The sequence below is a fragment of the Schistocerca nitens genome, chromosome 8, assembly GCF_023898315.1.
Source record: "Schistocerca nitens isolate TAMUIC-IGC-003100 chromosome 8, iqSchNite1.1, whole genome shotgun sequence".
In the NCBI taxonomy this organism is placed as follows: Eukaryota; Metazoa; Arthropoda; class Insecta; order Orthoptera; family Acrididae; genus Schistocerca; species Schistocerca nitens.
The window spans coordinates 256,250,184-256,273,309 of NC_064621.1; the positions used below are offsets into that span (position 1 = coordinate 256,250,184).

The window sequence follows — 23,126 nt, forward strand, 5'->3', positions numbered from 1 at the left end:
TACTATAGCAGAATCATTACGTTACCTTATTTAACATGATAGTAAAATTATAATCCTGAACTTCGATGTCTAGACAGCATGGTGCCCGATGTGTTGGTACACCATACACCAAACCAAGAACAGGTTGACGGAAAGAAACCACCGTTAATTGCTATGTGCCGTACAGCACTCGCTACTTTTATGTTCTATCCTATTATATTCGAAGTATAAGTACACCATAAAAAGAAAACATTAATAAGGCTTTGTACCTGAAAAAAGCGAGAAAAAAAACCGTTGAACACCATTAAATTACGTACAGAATAAGTAAAGAACGCTAGAAGTGGAATATGATATTCTCGTGTAATGTGTACAGTAGACCAGTACAGGTCAAAAACCGGAATGCTACATGGGGAAGGAAACGCTTCGTATTATGAGAGAGTGGAATAATGTCAAGCATTTTATGAGTGCTTTTTGCTGGCTGATATGAGCATTGTAAATACAATAAGAAGAGTGTTTAATGTCACGGAATGCGGAGGAAACACTGGTATCGTGCGAACGTCTCGTTCACAATGACCGCATGAAACCTCCTGAGAGATTAAAAGTGTGTGCCGGACAGACTCGGGTCGTGAGTCGTCCCTGGAAAGCTCACAATTAGTCGATAAGAATAACGTTCCCTGTTCGGGTCCTGGTCAGGCACACAATTTTAATCTGCCGGAAGTTCAAAAGAGTACACATTCTACCGCAAAATGAATGACTCACTCTGGTGATTTGGTTTGAAACTGTGCCTTTTTCCGTTTCATCATTTTTCTACTTTCAGTAATTTACTGGGGAAAATCAGCTCAACTTACAGTGATGGCAAGCGACAAATTACCAAAAATGATGTGGAGAACTTTATGCTAGAATTCATTTTTCAGGTAATTTGTGACAGTATGCTTGAAGATAATATCCTTCTGTGAATACACCAATATTTGAACATCTGTAACAATTTAAACACTAACTTACAACAAAGAGGCTATGAACAGGGACACCTCAACGACTTTTTAGTCACAAAATTCTAGTGTCAACCATTCAGTGGACACAGAGACCCGTTAGTATTGTAACTTTACAAGGCCATCGCTATTTGCTGTGCGGGGTACACGCCAGCCAACATACGAGGCTGTTGCCAATGGGCATCACTGTAGGGGTCCGGATGGGGGTTTGTCGGGGACGGCCAGCTCGTCTCACGCATCCCCCGATCGGACTACGACTGTGCTTGCCCGGGATACTGCCCGCATTGAGGCTGATCCCTCACCTGTGGTAGAGTGGGAGGTCATCTCAAGGTGTGGCAGGGGGCGAAAGACATTCCGGAGGGCTGAACGGAAGGCCTCTCCAGTTTGTCTGACGAACCGGTTTCAGGCTCTGTCTCAGGCTGATACTGATCTTCGGCCTGACATGGCTGCTTGTCCTGTTCCAGAGGTTGCCCCTCAGTCTGCAAGATCCGGGCGGTCGCAGAGGGTGGGCTTACTGGTAGTTGGGAGCTCCAACGTCAGGCGCGTAATGGGACCCCTTAGGGAAATGGCAGCAAGAGAGGGGAAGAAAACCAATGTGCACTCCGTGTGCATACCGGGGGGAGTCATTCCAGATGTGCAAAGGGTCCTTCCGGATGCCATGAAGGGTACAGGGTGCACCCATCTGCAGGTGGTCGCTCATGTCGGCACCAATGATGTGTGTCGCTATGGAACGGAGGAAATCCTCTCTGGCTTCCGGCGGCTATCTGATTTGGTGAAGACTGCCAGTCTCGCTAGCGGGATGAAAGCAGAGCTCACCATCTGCAGCATCGTCGACAGGACTGACTGCGGACTTTTGGTACAGAGCCGAGTGGAGGGTCTGAATCAGAGGCTGAGACGGTTCTGCGACCGCGTGGGCTGCAGATTCCTCGACTTGTACCATAGGGTGGTGGGGTTTCGGGTTCCACTGGATAGGTCAGGAGTCCACTACACGCAACAAGCGGCTACACGGTTAGCAGGGGTTGTGTGGCGTGGGCTGGGCGGTTTTTTAGGTTAGATGGCCTTGGGCAAGTACAGAAAGGGCAACAGCCTCAACGGGTGCGGGGCAAAGTCAGGACATGCGAGGACCAAGCAGCAATCGGTATTGTAAATGTCAACTGTCGAAGCTGCGTTGGTAAAGTACCGGAACTTCAAGCGCTGATAAAAAGCACCGAAGCTGAAATCGTTATAGGTACAGAAAGCTGGCTGAAGCCAGAGATAAATTCTGCAGAAATTTTTACAAAGGTACAGACGGTGTTTAGAAAGGATAGATTGCATGCAACCGGTGGTGGATTGTTCGTCGCTGTTAGTAGTACTTATCCTGTAGTAAAGTAGAAGTGGATAGTTCCTGTGAATTATTATGGGTGGAGGTTACACTCAACAACCGAGCTAGGTTAATAATTGGCTCCTTTTACCGACCTCCCGACTCAGCAGCATTAGTGGCAGAACAACTGAGAGAAAATTTGGAATACATTTCACATAAATTTTCTCAGCATGTTATAGTCTTAGGTGGAGATTTCAATTTACCAGATATAGACTGGGACACTCATATGTTTAGGACGGGTGGTAGGGACAGAGCATCGAGTGACATACTGAGTGCACTATCCGAAAATTACCTCGAGCAATTAAACAGAGAACCGACTCGTGGAGATAACATCTTGGACCTACTGATAACAAACAGACCCGAACTTTTCGACTCTGTATGTACAGAACAGGGAATCAGTGATCATAAGGCCGTTTCAGCATCCCTGAATATGGAAGTTAATAGGAATACAAAAAAAGGGAGGAAGGTTTATCTGTTTAGCAAGAGTAATAGAAGGCAGATTTCAGACTACCTAACAGATCAAAACGAAAATTTCTGTTCCGACACTGACGATGTTGAGTGTTTATGGAAAAAAATTCAAGGCAATCGTAAAATGCGTTTTAGAGAGGTACGTGCCGAGTAAAACTGTGAGGGACGGGAAAAACCCACCGTGGTACAACAACAAAGTTAGGAAACTTCTGCGAAAGCAAAGAGAGCTTCACTCCAAGTTTAAGCGCAGCCAAAACCTCTCAGACAAACAGAAGCTAAACGATGTCAAAGTTAGCGTAAGGAGGGCTATGCGTGAAGCGTTCAGTGAATTCGAAAGTAAAATTCTATGTACCGACTTGACAGAAAATCCTAGGAAGTTCTGGTCTTCCGTTAAATCAGTAGGTGGCTCGAAACAGCATATCCAGACACTCCGGGATGATGATGGCATTGAAACAGAGCATGACACGCGTAAAGCTGAAATACTAAACACCTTTTTCCAAAGCTGTTTCTCAGAGGAAGACCGCACTGCAGTCCCTTCTCTAAATCCTCGCACAAACGAAAAAATGGCTGACATCGAAATAAGTGTCCAAGGAATAGAAAAGCAACTGGAATCACTCAACAGAGGAAAGTCCACTGGACCTGACGGGATACCAATTCGATTCTACACAGAGTACGCGAAAGAACTTGCCCCCCTTCTAACAGCCGTGTACCGTAAGTCTCTAGAAGAACGGAAGGATCCGAATGATTGGAAAAGAGCACAGGTAGTCCCAGTCTTCAAGAAGGGTCGTCGAGCAGATGCGCAAAACTATAGACCTATATCTCTGACGTCGATCTGTTGTAGAATTTTAGAACATGTTTTTTGCTCGAGTATCATGTCGTTTTTGGAAACCCAGAATCTACTATGTAGGAATCAACATGGATTCCGGAAACAGCGATCGTGTGAGACCCAACTCGCTTTATTTGTTCATGAGACCCAGAAAATATTAGATACAGGCTCCCAGGTAGATGCTATTATCCTTGACTTCCGGAAGGCGTTCGATACAGTTCCGCACTGTCGCCTGATAAACAAAGTAAGAGCCTACGGAATATCAGACCAGTTGTGTGGCTGGATTGAAGAGTTTTTAGCAAACAGAACACAGCATGTTGTTATCAATGGAAAGACGTCTACAGACGTTAAAGTAACTTCTGGCGTGCCACAGGGGAGTGTTCTGGGACCATTGCTTTTCACAATATATATAAATGACCTAGTAGATAGTGTCGGAAGTTCCATGCGGCTTTTCGCGGATGATGCTGTAGTATACAGAGAAGTTGCAGCATTAGAAAATTGTAGCGAAATGCAGGAAGATCTGCAGTGGATAGGCACTTGGTGCAGGGAGTGGCAACTGTCCCTTAACATAGACAAATGTAATGTATTGCGAATACATAGAAAGAAGGATCCTTTATTGTATGATTATATGATAGCGGAACAAACACTGGTAGCAGTTACTTCTGTAAAATATCTGGGAGTATGCGTGCGGAACGATTTGAAGTGGAATGATCATATAAAATTAATTGTTGGTAAGGCGGGTACCAGGTTGAGATTCATTGGGAGAGTGCTTAGAAAATGTAGTCCATCAACAAAGGAGGTGGCTTACAAAACACTCGTTCGACCTATACTTGAGTATTGCTCATCAGTGTGGGATCCGTACCAGATCGGGTTGACGGAGGAGATAGAGAAGATCCAAAGAAGAGCGGCGCGTTTCGTCACAGGGTTATTTGGTAACCGTGATAGCGTTACGGAGATGTTTAATAAACTCAAGTGGCAGACTCTGCAAGAGAGGCGCTCTGCATCGCGGTGTAGCTTGCTGTCCAGGTTTCGAGAGAGTGCGTTTCTGGATGAGGTATCGAATATATTGCTTCCCCCTACTTATACCTCCCGAGGAGATCAAGAATGTAAAATTAGAGAGATTAGAGCGCGCACGGAGGCTTTCAGACAGTCGTTCTTCCCGCGAACCATACGCGACTGGAACAGGAAAGGGAGGTAATGACAGTGGCACATAAAGTGCCCTCCGCCACACACCGTTGGGTGCCTTGCGGAGTATAAATGTAGATGTAGATGTAGATGAACTTAAACAGTGGCAACTATTTTTTCACAACCGATAAAAAAGAGTTACATGTTTGCACCTGTTACTGTCCTTCACTGAAGTCACGGGCGTAGTGTAGAACCCGCTGCCAGCGATGTGGAAGGCGTAGTACACAGTTAGCAGAGCCTGTTCTGTTGATGGTGCGAATGAAGCGGTCTAAAGTTATGGTGATTGTTGTGTACGACTGTGATGGTGTTATCCTAACGCATTAAGTTCCTCAACGACAGACCGTCAGTGCACAGTATTACTGTCCGTTTTCGGAGCATCACCGGCGACCAGCTTTGCGGAAGAAGAGGCGACACCTTCTGCGCAACTCACGCATAATATTGCACGACAATGCGAGGGGGCGTTTAGCGCAAGTTGTGGCTGCTCTGTTCGGTCGATGGGGCTGGGAAGCACTGTACCATCCACCATACTCGCCGGACTTAAGCCCTTGCGACTTTGATTTGATTACGAAGATGAAGGAACCACTTCGTGGCATTCGCTTCAGAACTGTTCCAGAGATTCGACAGGCAGTAGACTGCTCCATTAGCACCATCAACATAACAGGCTCCGCTAACGGTATACTAAGCCTTCCACATCGCTGGCAACGGGTTCTACACAGCGCTGGTGACTACTTTGGAGGACAGTAACAGGTGCCAACATGTAATTCGTTTATATCGGTGGGTGAAAAAATAGTTGCCACTGTTTTAGCTCTAACCATCGTATATATCATCAGTTGAGCAGTTCAATCAGAATATAAATAATGTTTTTTTCATTATTTTTACATGAAGATTCACCAGAAAGCTACACTTCTTCTTTGAACTTTATTTCCTGACAGTTTCCGGAAAGATATTTCCATTATCAGTGCCGTGCAGCCGGCCGCGGTGGTCTAGCGGTTCTAGGCGCGCAGTCCGGAACCGCGCGACTGCTACGGTCGCAGGTTCGAATCCTGCCTGGGGCATGGATGTGTGTGATGTCCTTAGGTTAGTTAGGTTTAAGTAGTTCTAAGTTCTAGGGGACTGATGACCACAGATGTTAAATCCCATAGTGCTCAGAACCATTTGAACCATTTTTTTTAGTGCCGTGCAATGAAGGAAGAAGTTGTGTCAATAACTAAAGTTGAAAAGTATTCATATAAAAAAATAATGTCTTTTCCAACAACATTTCCCTTTCGTTGTGAAATAAGCTTAACAACGTCATTCTACGCCAAGTTGTAAAGCAAGTTCCACCTAAGGTCCATCATGTCACACTTTAGATTCTGACACAGCCAAAATAGTCAAAACGTAAAAAATGAACATACGTCATGCCTGGGAAAAAGCACTGCTCATTCCCGTGTTCAAGAAGGGTCTTTGAACAGTCGCACTGAACTCACGTCGGTCTGTCGCAGAATTACGGAAAATTCTTATGCTCGCGTGTTATGGCATTTCTGGCGAATGAAAATCTCCAGTGCAGGAACCAACATGGGTTTGAAGACAACGATCGTGTGAAGGCTAGCTCACTCTGTTCGCCCACGAGACCCAGAAAGCAATAGATAGAGGCGCTCTGGTAGATGCCGTGTTCCTTGACTTCCGGAAAGGTTCGATGCGATTCGGCACTGCCACCGAAGGAACAAAATACAAGCGCACAGAATATCAGATCAACTGTGCAACGGGATTTAAGTGTTTCTAGAAAACAGAACACAGCGTATTATTCTGAACGGAGAGAAGTCTGCAGCTGTAGGAGTAATTCGGACATGCCACAACGCCTCGCGGTGTAGCCGGGCGGTCTCTGGCGCCTTGCCACGGTCCGTGCGGCTCCCCCCGTCGGCGGTTCGAGTCCTCCCTCGGACATGGGTGTGTGTGTTTTTCCTAGCGTAAGACACTTTAAGTTAGATTAAGTCGTGTGTAAGCCTAGGGACCGATGACCTTAGCAGTTTGGTCCCATAGGAACTTACCACAAATTTCCAATTTCCATGCCCCAAGCGACCATTACTATCCACAACATTATATATGACCCCGTAGATAACGTCTGTAGTGCCATGAGGCATTTCGCGGATGATGCAGTTGTATACAGAGTAGTAGCAACTCTAGATAATTGTAGGGAAGTACAGAAAGACCTGCGGAGCACCGGCTCTTGTTGCAGGCAGTGGCTATTGACTCTCAACATAAACAAATGTAACGTATTACGAATAAATAGACAGAAAGCCACTTTATTGTATGATTACACGACTGCAGAATAATCATTGGAAGTAGTTACTTCCACAAAATATCTAGGAGTACGCGAATTGTAGTGGAAAGACCGCATAAAATTAATCGTGGGTAAGGCAGATGACCGATAGAATAATTGGAAAAATCCTCAGGAAATGTAGTCCTTCAAAAAAGAAGGTACCTCAGAAAGCACTCGTTTGGCTAGTAGTTGAATATTACTCATCAGTTTGTAATGTGTACCAGATAGGACTGATAGAGAAGATCCAAATAAGAGTAGCACGCTTCATTACAGGTTCACTTAGACACCGCGAAAGCATCACGGATACGCTCAGCTAAATCCAGTGGCAGTCACTGAAAGAGAGGTGTTCTGCATCACGGCACGGTCTATTGTTAAAGTTCCGATATAGTACGCTCCTAGAATAGTCACCCAACATGTAAGTTCCTCCTATGTATATCTCTCCAAAACCCCATGAAAATAAAACTAGAAAGATTCGAGTTCATACTGGGGCTTAGCAGCAACTGTTTATCCCGAGAGACATAGGTGACTGGAACAGGAATAGGGGGTCTCATACTGGTACGAAAAGTAACACAGCCTCGGGTGGAGTGTGGAGTACACTTGTATGTGTACATATAGATGTACGCAGAACTAATTAAAGCCGACATAAACACAGTAGTAAAAGAACATCCGTTTCACATGCCACGTGATGCAGGAATATGTAATATAATCTACGACACGCCACATTTCTGGTTATGATTATTAAGAAGCATTTTGAAGTGATGGAGGTAAAATACTTAAATAGCTAGTACTATGTAAAAGATTTTTTTAAATTAATTAAAGCATCTATATACATTCATCGATAACTTTTGAAATACTATACCTTTACAAAATCTGATTCTTGATTTGTACTCCACTAAACATTTGGCGCATGCAACAACAACTTAATTTTCAGTTTTTATTTTGGCATTTTTTCGTGATTGTTGTAGTTCTGTTATCCTCATGTTAGTCGAGATGAGGCTTGGGCAAACTCTGGTGACCCCTGGGCCGGGTTAAAGTATTTTCCTAAGTTCTCTCGCAGCCTCGTCACCTGACGCGACAGCAGCGCTCTCAGCGCATAAAGTGAAAATTATAGCATCCATGATGTTAGCGTTTATAGGTTGACGCACACGCCACGCCACGCCAAAGAATTATGCTTCAGAACACGTGTTTTGGAGAGTATATTCATTTCGTATCAACTCCGTTTTCAGATGTTTATATTTATTTACGCACCGCGAACATTGTGTGTTTACTTCAGACGTTTTACGATAACAGTCTTAAAAGCTTTCGTTGCACAATTCTGCAACCCCGTTGATAAATAAACAAAAATGTTCACTAACATTTAATCTTGAACTGCCATCGTGGAAAGATAAACGATTATAAAAACAACTCGTTGCAGCTAATTCATTATAAATTACTTTCAGTTTCAATAGTAGCAATGTTCTAAACGTCCACAACAATAATTATTTACTAATGTTAATACGAGAAAGAAAAGGGAAACAATATATGGCAGTGAGATACACAATCCAAGTAGATTAGCAATTAGAAGTTACTTTGCTATTTTTACCAAAAGAACTTCATTCAAGTGTTTGATATTTAATATGTGAAACATCATTAGCAAGCATTTTTTAAATATTATCCCAAAAATACTGCTCATAAAATGATTGCAAAGACATTGGTTTTTTCTAGAACACTAATTAAATTTAGTGCTCAGACTGAAAACGTTTTCTCTTTGTTGTCCAAATCCAGCGATAATGAAATGTAATGCACAGAGGAAGCAAAACTTTCACTGGTCTGCGAAATGAGCTGGAAACGCGATGTGAGCCGAGAGTTGGCGGAAATATCCGGAAAACGAATGTCTGGCGGAACACATGCGAGCACCTCATTCTCCCTCCCATTAATTTTTCCGCGGGCCGGACTGAAGTCAATCACATTGCCGACCAGTGGCCCTGATCAATAAAAGTGTTCCCAACACGACTTCAATGCGAACAGAACCGGTAATGTATGAAGATTCCCTATTTTGATTTCGATTAACTGAATCTTCCATAAAATTGGCCTTCTGTAGTTAAAAAATAGGTAATTTGAAATGAAAGACATGTCGTAATTATGACTTATAACTTGGGTTGGTACTAAAACGATGTCACAAAGCAGCATTAGAAGCTTTCTGAGCTGAAGATGATCATAGCTGAGCGCAGTGGCACTGTCTGGAACGGTAGGTTAGGAAGAACAGCAGCAGAATGTGGCCAGTCCGGCAACTACTAATACAGCTGGGTGTGGATTCAGATGCCGCTGAAAGTTCGTCTCTGAGTAATAGTCAAACTCAAACCATACTAGAGTGTATCGGACACATGTTTTTGTTGGTGCTATATGTTTATAAAAAACAAAACACAGTTAAATTTTTCTTTGTTAATCAGACCTTAATATTGACCCAAATTGCAAATGAAGCGTTGCACATGTAAGACGTGAAGACGTGAGCTATCAAGGGCACCAGACCAACTTCTACCAGTGATCTGATTTATTGAGAGGATCTTCAGAATACGACTAGGATATCAACATACGGAATCAGGAGGACGCACTTCTCAATTGTTTCCGAGAAAATAGAATCTGAAATTTTAGATATACATATTTACTTCATATGATCACTATTAATTAAGGATTCTGCAGTCGAGTGAGTAGCCGCTTGGTTTCATAAGCGCTAGATCTTTCAGTGGCTCCCCGTTCTTCTCACTGGTGAACGAAATGTGCAGCGGTCAGACACGATGTGCTGTTACAACACTGTGAAAATCGTACCGCAGGCGCACACCACTGAATAGTTCCGAAGTTATCTTTTAATCAGTTTGCTGGTTCAGTTTGGCTGTCAATCGTCGAGGATGTTAACTAGTTGTTATCAATAGCTTTTGAAATATCTGTGATTATAAAAATCAACTTACCTCTGTCTAGTCGATACCATCTTGATTCAGTAACACAAAGACATTCACTTCATGTGAAGAATACACCGTAATTATCTCTGGTCTATCAGAAATCATCTGTGGAAAAGACCGTAATGAAACCTCTAATCATGACATCAATTAGTCTGCGCTTTCTGTCTTATTTTTTGGCTCATTAGTCGTCTGACCGTTTTGAAGTGGCCTTCCACGAATCACTCTCTTGTGACAACCTCTTCATGTCAGAGTAACACTTGCAACCCACACCCTCAATTGTTTGCTGTATATATTCCAATCGCTGTCTTCCCCTACAGTTTTTACACTCTGCAGCTCCCTCTACTACCAAGGAGGTTGTTCCCTGATGCCTTAAAAGATGTCCTATCATCCTGTCCTTTCTTCTTATCAGTGATTTCCATACATTCTTTTCCTCTCCAATTCTGCGCAGACCCTCCACATTCCTTAGATTATCAGTCTATCTAATTTTCAAGATTCTTCTGTATCAACACATTTCAAAGGCTTCGGTTCTCTTCTGTCTCACTTTTCGCACTGTCCATGTTTCATTACCATGCCATGCTGTGCTCCAAACGTACAGTATCAGTAATTTATTCTTCAAATTATGGCCTGTTTTTGATACTAGTAGACTTCTATTGGCCAGGAATATCATTTTTGTCAGTTCTAGTCTGCTTTTCATGTCCTTCCTGTTTCGTCCGTCATTGGTTGTTTTGCTGCGTATGTAGCAAAATTTCTTAACTTCATCTACTTTGCGAATATCAGTCCTGGTGTTAAGTTTCTCGCTGTTCTCATTTCTGCTACTTCTCATTACTTTCGCCTTTCTTCGATTTACTCTCAATCCGTAGTCTGTGCCCATTAGACTGTTCATTCTATTCAACAGATTGTAATTCTTCTCCACTTTCACCGAGGACAGAAATGTCATCAGCGAATCTTACCATTGATATCCTTTCACCTTGAATATTAATTCCATTCTTGAACCTTTCTCTTATTTACATCATTGCTTCTTCTGTATGTAGATTGAACAATAGGGGCAGAAGACTACATATCTGTCTTACACCCCTTCTAATACAAGCACTTTCTCCTAGGTCATGCATCCTTATTATTCGCTGTTGGCTCTTGTACATTCTGTATACTACCTGTCTCTACCCACAGCTTACCCATAATTTTCTCAGAATTTCGAACATCTTTCACTATTTGGCATTGTCGAACGTTTTTTCCAGGTCGACAAAACCTATGAAGGTACCTTGATTTTTCTTAAGCCTTGCTTCCATTGTCTACCTCAAAGTCACAACCGCGTCTCTGGTGCCTTTACTTTTTTTAAAGCCAAATCGATCGTCATCTAACACATCCTAAATTTTCTTTTCCATTCTTCTGTATATTATCGTGTCAGCAACCTGCAGGCATAAAATTTTAAGCTGATTGTGCGGTGATTCAGGCACTTGTCAGCTCTTGCAGTCTTCGGAATTGTTTGGATGATATTTTTCCGGAAGCTAAATGGTATATCGGCAGACTCATACATTCAGCACAACAAGGTGAATATTGGTTTTATTGCCACTTCTTCCAATGATTTTAGAAATTCCGATGGAATGTTATCCATCCATTTTGTCTTATCTGATCTTAAATCTTCCAAAACTCTTTTAAATCCTGATTCTAATAGTGGATCCTCTATCTCTTCTATGTGGACTACTGTTTCTCCTTCTATGACATCAGATAGATCTTCGTCCTCATAGCGATCTTTAATGTACTCTTTCCACCTATCCGCTCTCTCCTCTGCCTTTAACGGTGTAATTCCCATTGTACTCTCAATGTTATTACCACACTAGCTTTTAATTTCACATAATATTGTTTTGACTTTCCCATATGCTGAATCAGTCCTTCCAACAATCTTTTCTTTTTCGATTTCAGTCATTTCGTCTTAGCTTTCCTGCGCTTCCTATTCATTTCATTTCTCACAAACTTGTATTTCTATATTTCTGACTTTCTTTGAACATGTTTGCACTTTCTTCTTTCGTCCATCAACCGAAGTATATCTTCTGTTACCCGTGGTTTCTTCATATTTACCTTCTGTATACCTATGTTTTTCTTTCCAGCTTCTGTGATGGCCCTTTTTAGAGATGTCCATTCCTCTTCAGCTTAAATGCCTACTGAGCTATTCCTTATTGCAGTATCTGTAGCCATAGAGAACGTCAAGCGCATCTCTTCATTCCTTAGTACTTATGCATCCCACTTCTTTGTGTATTCATTCTTCCTGACTAATCTTTTAAACTTCAGCCTACTCTTCATCACTACTAAACTGGGACCAGACTCTATATATGCTCCTGGGTACACCTTACAATACAATATGTGATTTCGAAATCTCTTTGTGACCATGAAGAAATCTAACTGGAATCTTCATATGTCTCCTGGCGTTTTGAGAGTCTGCGTCTGCCTCTTACGATTCTCGAACAAAGTGTTCTACACTCCTGGAAATTGAAATAAGAACACCGTGAATTCATTGTCCCAGGAAGGGGAAACTTTATTGACACATTCCTGGGGTCAGATACATCACATGATCACACTGACAGAACCACAGGCACATAGACACAGGCAACAGAGCATGCACAATGTCGGCACTAGTACAGTGTATATCCACCTTTCGCAGCAATGCAGGCTGCTATTCTCCCATGGAGACGATCGTAGAGATGCTGGATGTAGTCCTGTGGAACGGCTTGCCATGCCATTTCCACCTGGCGCCTCAGTTGGACCAGCATTCGTGCTGGACGTGCAGACCGCGTGAGACGACGCTTCATCCAGTCCCAAACATGCTCAATGAGGGACAGATCCGGAGATCTTGCTGGCCAGGGTAGTTGACTTACACCTTCTAGAGCACGTTGGGTGGCACGGGATACATGCGGACGTGCATTGTCCTGTTGGAACAGCAAGTTCCCTTGCCGGTCTAGGAATGGTAGAACGATGGGTTCGATGACGGTTTGGATGTACCGTGCACTATTCAGTGTCCCCTCGACGATCACCAGTGGTGTACGGCCAGTGTAGGAGATCGCTCCCCACACCATGATGCCGGGTGTTGGCCCTGTGTGCCTCGGTCGTATGCAGTCCTGATTGTGGCGCTCACCTGCACGGCGCCAAACACGCATACGACCATCATTGGCACCAAGGCAGAAGCGACTCTCATCGCTGAAGACGACACGTCTCCATTCGTCCCTCCATTCACGCCTGTCGCGACACCACTGGAGGCGGGCTGCACGATGTTGGGGCGTGAGCGGAAGACGGCCTAACGGTGTGCGGGACCGTAGCCCAGCTTCATGGAGACGGTTGCGAATGGTCCTCGCCGATACCCCAGGAGCAACAGTGTCCCTAATTTGCTGGGAAGCGGCGGTGCGGTCCCCTACGGCACTGCGTAGGATCCTACGGTCTTGGCGTGCATCCGTGCGTCGCTGCGGTCCGGTCCCAGGTCGACGGGCACGTGCACCTTCCGCCGACCACTGGCGACAACATCGATGTACTGTGGAGACCTCACGCCCCACGTGTTGAGCAATTCGGCGGTACGTCCACCCGGCCTCCCCCATGCCCACTATACGCCCTCGCTCAAAGTCCGTCAACTGCACATACGGTTCACGTCCACGCTGTCGCGGCATGCTACCAGTGTTAAAGACTGCGATGGAGCTCCGTATGCCACGGCAAACTGGCTGACACTGACGGCAGCGGTGCACAAATGCTGCGCAGCTAGCGCCATTCGACGGCCAACACCGCGGTTCCTGGTGTGTCCGCTGTGCCGTGCGTGTGATCATTGCTTGTACAGCCCTCTCGCAGTGTCCGGAGCAAGTATGGTGGGTCTGACACACCGGTGTCAATGTGTTCTTTTTTCCATTTCCAGGAGTGTATATTACTAGCTGAAATTTATTGCAGAACTCAATTAGTCTCTCTTGCCTCCCATTCCTAGTATGAAGTCTACATTCTCCCGTAACCTTACCTTCTACTACTTACCTTACAACCGCATTCCAGTTCCCCATCATTATTAGATTTTCATCTTCCTTTGCGTACTGAATTACCCGTTCAGTATACTCATATATTTTCTCTACCTCATAATGTTCGACTTGTGACACAGTTATGTGTACCTGAGCTATCGTTGTCAGTGTCGGTTTGCTGTCGATTTTGATAAGAGCCGGCAGCGGTGGTCTCGCGGTTCTAGGCGCTCAGTCCGGAGCTGCGCGACTGCTACGGTTGCAGGTTCGAATCCTGCCTCGGGCATGGATGTGTGTGATGTCCTTAGGTTAGTTAGGTTTAAGTAGTTCTAAGTTCTAGGGGACTGATGACCACTAATGTTAAGTCCCATAGTGCTCAGCGCCATTTGAACCATATTTTTTTGATAAGAACAACTCTGTCACTGAACTGGTTACAGTAGCACACTCTCTTCCCTACCCTTATATTCATTAGGTGTCCTGTTCTCGTATATCATTTTCTGCAGCTTTTGATATTGCTGTACTCATCTGACCAGAACTGCTTGTCTTTTCCAATTTTTTCCATTTTTCACTGAACCCACTACATCTAGATTTAGTCTTTACATTTAACTTTTAAGCTTTTCTAGCTTCCCTACAACACTGAAACGTCTGACATTCCACTCCCCGACTTGTAGAACGTTATTCCATCTTTTTGTGATGGTCGCCTTCCCCTTGGCAGTCCCTTCCCGGAGATCCTAATGAGAGACTATTCCGGAATATTTTGCCAATGGAGAGATCATCATGACACTTTTTGAAATTACGGACCACATATCCTGTGTGAATACATTATGCGTCTTTCCATCACCTTCTGCTTCCTCATCCCGTCGATCGTATCTGATTCTTCCGCCTTTGGAGGAAGTTTCCCACCCGAAGGACAAGAGAGTGCCCTGAACCTCTGTCCTCTCCTCCACCCTCTTTGACAAGGCTGTTGGTGGAATGAGGATGACTTATTATACTTTAATTCTTTGACCGCGTAGCCGATGATTTCCATTCAAGATTTAAGCGGTGGCGTTCGAACCCGGGATCGAGGAGGTTTTGAGTACTAAAACGCTATCCTTTGACCATCGGTTGTGTCATAGCAATTGCTTTAACTCCTGAATATTATAATATTATTAATCAGAGTTCTTACCTTAATGAGAAACCTTTTTTAAATTAAATTACAGGCAGCGTAACTTACAACATTCAAAGATAGTGGTACCGTCGCTAACTTAAGCTTCGCGTTTGTGACAAAGATTGTCTCTGACTTGTGAATAAGCACTGTTACTCGAAAACTGCGTTTAACATGTACTTTATATTTCTTGACTTCGGTAGAGATACGAAGTTCGACTAGCCTTGAAAAGGCCTTGGGCAGATCACCTTCGTTCGAAATAATGTTCACAAAATCACAAACGCGTAATTTCAACAAATCAGAGATGCTACTATCCTGGATTTAAGCTTGAGTTGCGTAATAAGTGAAACTTCCTCTTAGAAAACTTCATTTGGCTGACACACAATAGGATTTTCAAGTCGCTCAGTCATAAACAGTCTTAAAGTGATTCACGAAGAATGTTCAAAAATATTGCGTTCTTGTTTTAACAACTTTATTACAATAACCGTTACACTTCAGTAACATTGGCACGTACTGAACATTAACAACTCATATACACATATTTCACCTGTTCGTAGCTAAATAATGAACTATTAGTATTTCATTTGATTAGAAGTTAACACTATTTATTCCATTTGTTCCAGTTATTAATGTAGGATCGAGTCACTCGCTTTGGGAGGCCTTCTTTGACAAACTACCGTCGTTTTAACGCCAACGTTGACCAACAGAGATGGCAGCATTACGACTGGAGGACTGGTCCTTCTGCTCCTATCACGCCCCATGCTCAAACCATGGAACGGGAAACAGAGCAAACATGTCTTGCAGTATCATATTACAAAACACAATACATAAGATCTTTCCATTTCATCATCTGCAGAAATTTTAAGACGACTTACAACCATGTGTTGCCTGGCGGGGATTGCTCGATGGTAGAGGGTACTAATCACTTAATTGTCACAATCTCTTGGTCTAACCTCACCACGGGTGTATCTTTTTCCATCCTTCCCATGTAATTCTAACAACACATTTACTGTCACTGTTGAATTTATCACTACTTAATGATTCATTTATTATTTTCGTTTGTCTTGGAAGTAGGAATAGTTTTCCGTAAGGAGATTGAATATAAAAACACAGATCACAAGAACTTTCATTCAAACCTGTATAACCCTTTTATACATCATTGCAACTACATTTGTGATAAATGTAGGCTAATGTGTAATCCATAGGGGATTGCACTAATCAGGTTGGTGCTAATCATAGAAACAGGAGTACTAATAATTATCGCGGCGTACAGCACAAGTAAGGAAAGCTGCGTGTTTGGATGTGCATGGTTTTTTCAATATGTCGTTTGCTGAACATCCATGGTCTACATTCAGAAACAATTCTCCATCTTCACACAATTTCGTCGCGTACAAAGCATGTCTGTTATTAGAATTACAGGGAATGAAATAAAAAGGCACCGGAAGCGAGATTCGATCCAGAGACTTCGCGATGATAAAACTACACTCTTACTAGCTCGGTCGCGGGATCGTTCAATGCTAGCGACCACATAAAACCCACAAAGACGCCTAAAATCTTCAAACACGATTTTCTCGAAAACTGTTAATAGTTGCGTCTCCGTGTTTAAGTATGTTGAATTTCTAGTTATCCCCTACACGAATCAAATCCACTTTTAAGTAAATCCACTGGAGCTGTGAATTTGGGTATTTACTAATGAGACTCAGTATATGTATTTGGTTCTTTACTGCTACCTGCAAGTAAATCTATCGGAGTTCGGAGTTGTCTATTTGGGTATGTACTGAGAGCTCGATTATATGTCAAAAAATAAACGTTGGTAATTGTCGAACTGAAAAGAAAAATACCTAAGAGAATTATCACGTGTCTGTTCTGTCACAATGAGATAAAATATCTCCATATATATATATATATATATATATATATATATATATATATATATATATATATGTATGTATGTAGGGTCCAGCAATCAGTCGTCCTTTTTTAGATTTTATTACGCAAATCCAGATTTCGGCTAGTAGTTAGTAGTAGGCCCTGTTGTTCGGGCGTCAGTCACAATCAGTCAGTATTGAAAGAAATGTGACTGATGCCCGAACAACAGGGACTACTACTAACTACTAGCCGAAATCTGGATTTGCGTAATAAAATCTAAAAAAGGACGACTGATTGCTGCACTCTATAATTTATAAGATATATATATATACGGAAAATTATCGCCACGAATGAGAATCATCGACAAATATCGCCATTCGGCAGGCGTTGAATGTTTGGAGATCCATGTGTTACACGTCTTGCCGACAACAGCTGATGACCAAAATATCTTATTGTCTCTGTCAGAAATTATTCTCATTAATTTTCACAAATAATAAGCAAGAATAAGGTCTGATATAAAAATGACTAAACCAGCTGGCTGATATAATATCTTCCTGTCGATTACTGTACGCACTAGGTTAGAAAGCTGAATTTCATGAACTCCGAAGATGTAATTTTTAAAAACAAATTCTTAGTGATCCTTGAATTTGAGTTTCAGTAGCTTGCACGAGACAGACTTGATATAGAAAATCACTGAAATTCGAATACATGTTGAATTAAATCTTCCTGACATCTGAAAAGCTGGCACGTACAGTGACTTTACAGATGTTGATCAAATGGTATAATTGTAGTCAAACTGTATTTAACACTAGTACTTAGTACCATCAGTTAAATGTTACGCGAATTGCTATAATGATCATAATTCTACAGTACATGTAAGCTGGTGTAATTTGCTTGTAATACCTGAGGTGTGCTATATTCATTCTCGAACTGGAGTTGTTACCTTGTCTTGTTTAGTATTACTGACCGGCATAGTGTATGAAGTGTAGTGTATGAGAAAACAGGATTGGTGCGTTATAATAGTGAACCTGGTATTGATATAAGGTTATAATGATTTAGAATTGCACGCTATTGGATCTGTTCCCTCCGCGCTTTTAATGTGATATTCATATTTCGCACTCTAATGCCCAAGTCATTCACGCTCTAACTTCAAACATACATCCTCTTACTTTTGTTTGGATCGTAACAATTGCCCCACCTAGGAATCAGCTTGTCAATTGGAGGTGTCTTTTCACGCTGCTAACATCATGTCTAGATGTGGGTGCGTACACCAAGAATTGCAAATGCGTTGCTATTCGTATCAGTATTCATCAGAAACATCCTTAACATTATCCACTTATTATCATCAGTATACTTCATTAATTTAAAAACAAAAAACTAACATTATGTAATGGTGCAACATATTTAATTTAGTTTTGTTTAACAACAGATGTTGTTTGTCATTAAAATATGTAAAGAAGAGTAAAACAATGCACTGTTGCAGCTCTGTCTTCGCTGAAACAAAATTAGAATGGTAGTTGAGGAAGGGCGAAAAGAATACTTGCAGCAAGATTGGTCTACATGAGGTTTTCCGAAGTCTTACACATACGAGATGACAAGCAAAATTCTGCATTGATGAGCCAATTTCCTGTAAGCTGATGACGATTGTGAAGTATACATAATACCATTTTGTCACTCTGTAAATTCTGTTTCTTACGTAAATACCGATGTGCATAGCTCACACAATCAAAAACCATGTAGCTGAGTAATCTTTGACTTTTGCCACAATATCTTTGTGTTGCTACACCGTCTCTTCCTGAGAGAGTTAGCAAAGTTAAACGCTTTCTAAGTTGAGCCGTATTTTGAAAGATGGTCAGGAAATTTTCTTTATAAGTGAGATATGAGACTGACGGAATTGAGTATGAATATTTTTGATGTAATTATGGAGACAGAAACTAGGGAGATTAATAGCGAATTTTTATGGAGTGCTGCGAAAGTGAGGTAAGGGCGCGAAAGCGTAGCATTGTTTTGTGTTGTTGAGATTGTATTACCGAAGCTCAGTTAACCGGCGCCCAATCCGCTGCAGAGTGAAAATTTCATTCTTTTAAGCTTTACTTTTGAATATACAGATTCATTTCAATTTTGTCGGAAGTCATTTCTTATCAATTAAAGTTCCTACCCTTTATTCAGTTTATTATGTACATACGCACATTGCACTCTGTGGTATGGAATTTTCAGTCTTGGTTGTTTAATTTTACTTCGCTGCTGTATACTGAGCGCTGCTTTCGAGAAATCTGCAAAAATGTTTGTCAAGACACGGTATGTGGAAATACACTTGAAGGATAGGAACTTCTTTGTAAGTTCAGCTACACATTTATTTCAGAATTCAGATTACATTCAGAGTAGCAGTGCATTTTTATAGAAACAGTTAGCTTCAATTTGCAGACAGTGTTGAGCAAATCGTAAGTTGTCCACATTACACGTGTTTAAGTTAGGTATTTGTTTGGTAATCATTTTTGAGACGGTCTGGTATACAGTTTTAGGTAGAATCACTCAGGTAGAGAGAAGCAGACAGGTAGTTAAGTTACACAATGAGTAAGAATATATTGCCCAAAGCGGAATGATAACACAAAATAGTTTAAATCGCATTCTGTTCCACTGATTGTAGTTACACTCAGTCACGCGCAGAGGCGGTTCTCGGAATTTTCGTTTAGATGAAAACCCCAAACATCAGTTGGACAACAGCGATCAACCCTGCTACTCAGAGGTGCACTCCGAGCCGCATCGCAGCAGACGTTTCGTTGGATGTAGTAGAGTTGAAGTAGCTCTCTGGGATCTCGCGCGTCGCCGTAATGTTCTGGAACATCTCCACAGACCCTTTGGGAGTGCGTGTCCTGTTGGGACTTTCGAAGTCCACGTGGTAGATGCCAAATTTCTCCCTGCAGGCAGACAGAAGAGAGACAGTCGAATTATTCAGCGATTGCAAAGTTAGTAAATATATTTATGATAACGATACGACTGGGCACCAAAAGGAGTTTAAGATTAATTCCGTAGCCACAGTCGTAATTAAGTGTCAACTATCGCCAGTAAACTGTGGGCTCTGAGCACTATGGGACTTAACTGCTGAGGTCATCAGTCCCCTGGAACTTAGAACTACTTAAACCTAACTAACCTAAGGACATCACACACATCCATGCCCGAGGCAGAATTCGAACCTCCGACCGTAGCGGTCACGCGGTTCCAGACTGTAGGGCCTAGAACCGCTCGGCCACCCCAGCCGGCCCAGTATACTGTCTAACTATGTAATGGACACATTGTGTCTGTTCTTTCGGACATGTCGAAGGCGTGCTGTGGTAATTCGTGTAGTTGTAGTGGCCACTGTGTCTGGATGGCGTAGTGGTCAGCACATCTGCGTTGTAAGCAGGAATCCAAGTCTGGGATAATTTTTGAACTTGCCCCATGATGTAAATCAATGCCCACTGGCAGCTAAAGTGTAATTCCTTTGTGTCTAATTATAACAGTATTAATTTTTACCAACTTGGAGTAGTTATCGTCTCTGGTAGATTGTGTCTCAGATAAGAAACACAGTTGAACACGCGTAATACTGGTTTCAACAAATTGAAAACAAAATTGAAATCCAAAACATGTGTGTCAGATACTATGAGATAAAGAGTAAGTTTGGATCACAATTCAAGAGAAACAGCTTTGTTTGGATGACAGTATGTTTTAAAAGTAGAGAATGAGTCTGTCGCTTTGTCACTGCACATGTCGATGTGGAAAAGAAGCACCAGTACAGCACATAGAACAATTGTCTATGACCTTCAAACCAAAACTGTTTCCGAATCCGCAAGGGTCTTCATAGGGCTATAGGTATCAACGCACTTATCAAGGTCATTCCAGACACGCTCTGTTTCCTGTTATGTCAGTCCCAGTGATCGCCGCATGAATTGCCATTTTCTTGTGTCCTCGTTCTCCTCTTGACTCTGCCATTCCTCTTCTCCTGTTTCTGATCACTCTACACAGTATTTTCTTATTTCCTTTACTCTCCAGTTCTATTATCTCGACCCATGTTTCCACCCATTCACTCTTTTTCTACAACCACTCCTTGTGTCTCCCTCTTTTCCATTTTCCGTTTACCATGGTATCTGATGTCCTTTTCGAAACCGTGGTCAAGATTAGTAATGGAATATACCGGAATCCGGTAACAGTTGCAAGTTGCCTACTTACGACTTCCTAGGGCAAAAACTGGATTTTCAGTATTTCGCATAATTATTGACCGAACTTAAAAATTTAAAATGCTGTTATAATATGCTCGTTAATAGGTATTATCTTAGGTTCAGAGTTTCAGGCAATAAAACAAGTATTACAGTTATAAACTGTGCTTTTGTCTTGGGACAGCACTACTGGCAACATGTGAATAGCCGGAATTTATTCATCCACTATTTAAGGAAGAGAACACTCAGTGTCTTCCAACAAACATCACATATAACGCAGTTTTCACAACGTTTCTCTTGGAGAACAAGGCCGGTATAAATGTGCTTTAAAAACAAACGCAAACAGACTCGACCGCAAAAACATTTATTTTGATGGTAATCGGTTTCGGTCAGTTTTTGACTATCCTCAGAACCTCATAGCAGGATGGTAGGCGGAGGCGGTGAATGGAGTGCGTGTTGTAGCTGCACGAACTTTAACTGCTCAAACCTTTACGAAACTTTCTTCACTAACACGGCCCACAAAATGATGAAAGGAAAAACGTTTATCGTTTATTACATGTTCGTTCCTTATACAGTAAAACGTCAGCCTCAGACATGATGTTTCAACTTATAATTTCTTTGGGACTCCTTTCGCAACACAATATGCAGGCAGAATCCATATATACCACTGAATGTACCTGCAAAATTATGTCAGTGTACTACACAGTTTAGAATATGTTACCTCATAGATATTTAGATACGTGGAAAACTAGTTTCTGCTTAAAACAGCACGCAGGTTGGTTGGTTGGTTTGTGGGATTGAAGGGACCAGACTGCGACGGTCATCGGTCCCTTTTTCCTAAATTTCAAACACCCATACAGAATAAAAACGAACAATGGAAAAGATGGCAGACGACACAGGACAAGAAAGACTTAGACAGAGACGAGACAGAAGGAACTAAAGTCACACAGAGTGTGACAGTGTTTGGCCGACCATAGAGATAAAAAAGGAAAAGCCAACCACCGAGAAACACACTAAAAACTCAGTCTAAAATCGTAGGCCAAAGGCCAGACTCAACACAAAAGAAGACAAACACTCAGATTAAGTGATAAAAACCCTCTGGCCGGATAAATCGCAAAACTAAACCTGCCATGGCAGTATCATCTGTTAAAAGGGCAGGGAGCGTATCAGGCAGCGCAAATGTCTGCCTGAGCACATCTAAAAGGGAACAGGCCAACAAAATGTGGACCACCGTCAAAGACGCCCCGCAGCGACATAGAGGCGGCTCCTCACGGCGCAGTAAATATCTGTGCGTCAGCCGGGTGTGGCCAATGCGGAGCCGACCAAGGGACAACTGAGTCCCTGCGAGTGGCTCGCATGTATGACCGCCACACAGTCTTCGTCTCCTTGATAGCACGGAGTTCATTGGGTGTGGTCAGATCGCCCCATTCAGCGTCCCAAAGAGCGAAAACTTTGTGGCGTAAGACTGTTCGCAGATCAGCCTCTGGGCGGCCAATGTCCAGAGTTGGTTCACTGGTGGCCTGTTTGGCCAGGTGGTCAAAATCGTCATTGCCCGGGATGTCGACATGACCAGGGGTCCACACAAAGACCACATAGCGACCGCAACGGGCAAGAGTATGGAGGGACACCTGGACAGCCATCAACAGACGAGAGCGAGGGAAACACTGGTCGATAGCTCATAAACTGCTCAGGGAGTCGCTACAGATAACGAAGGATCACCTGAGCAGGAGCGGATATACTCTGGGCACGAAAGATGGCGACCAGATCAGCAGTGAAAACGCTGCAGCCAGCCAGGAATGAGCGTTGTTCGTAATGGTCCCCTAGAGTGAGAGCATAACCGACACAACCAGCAACCATCGAACCATCAGTGTAAACAACGCCAGAGCCCTGATATGTGGCAA

The 23,126-nt window shown here is 42.7% G+C and overlaps 1 protein-coding gene across 1 annotated transcript in view; it reads right to left on the reverse strand.

The window, feature by feature from the left end:
* Nucleotides 1-19,383: 19,383 nt before the first annotated feature.
* The window catches only part of LOC126199261 (myrosinase 1-like), a 149,526-nt gene continuing 145,783 nt past the window's right edge, over nt 19,384-23,126 (reverse strand). The window contains exon 11 of the mRNA XM_049936065.1: nt 19,384-19,950. Coding sequence (XP_049792022.1) covers nt 19,773-19,950 — 178 coding nt within the window. The 3' untranslated portion in view covers nt 19,384-19,772. The remainder of the gene's footprint in view (nt 19,951-23,126) is intronic.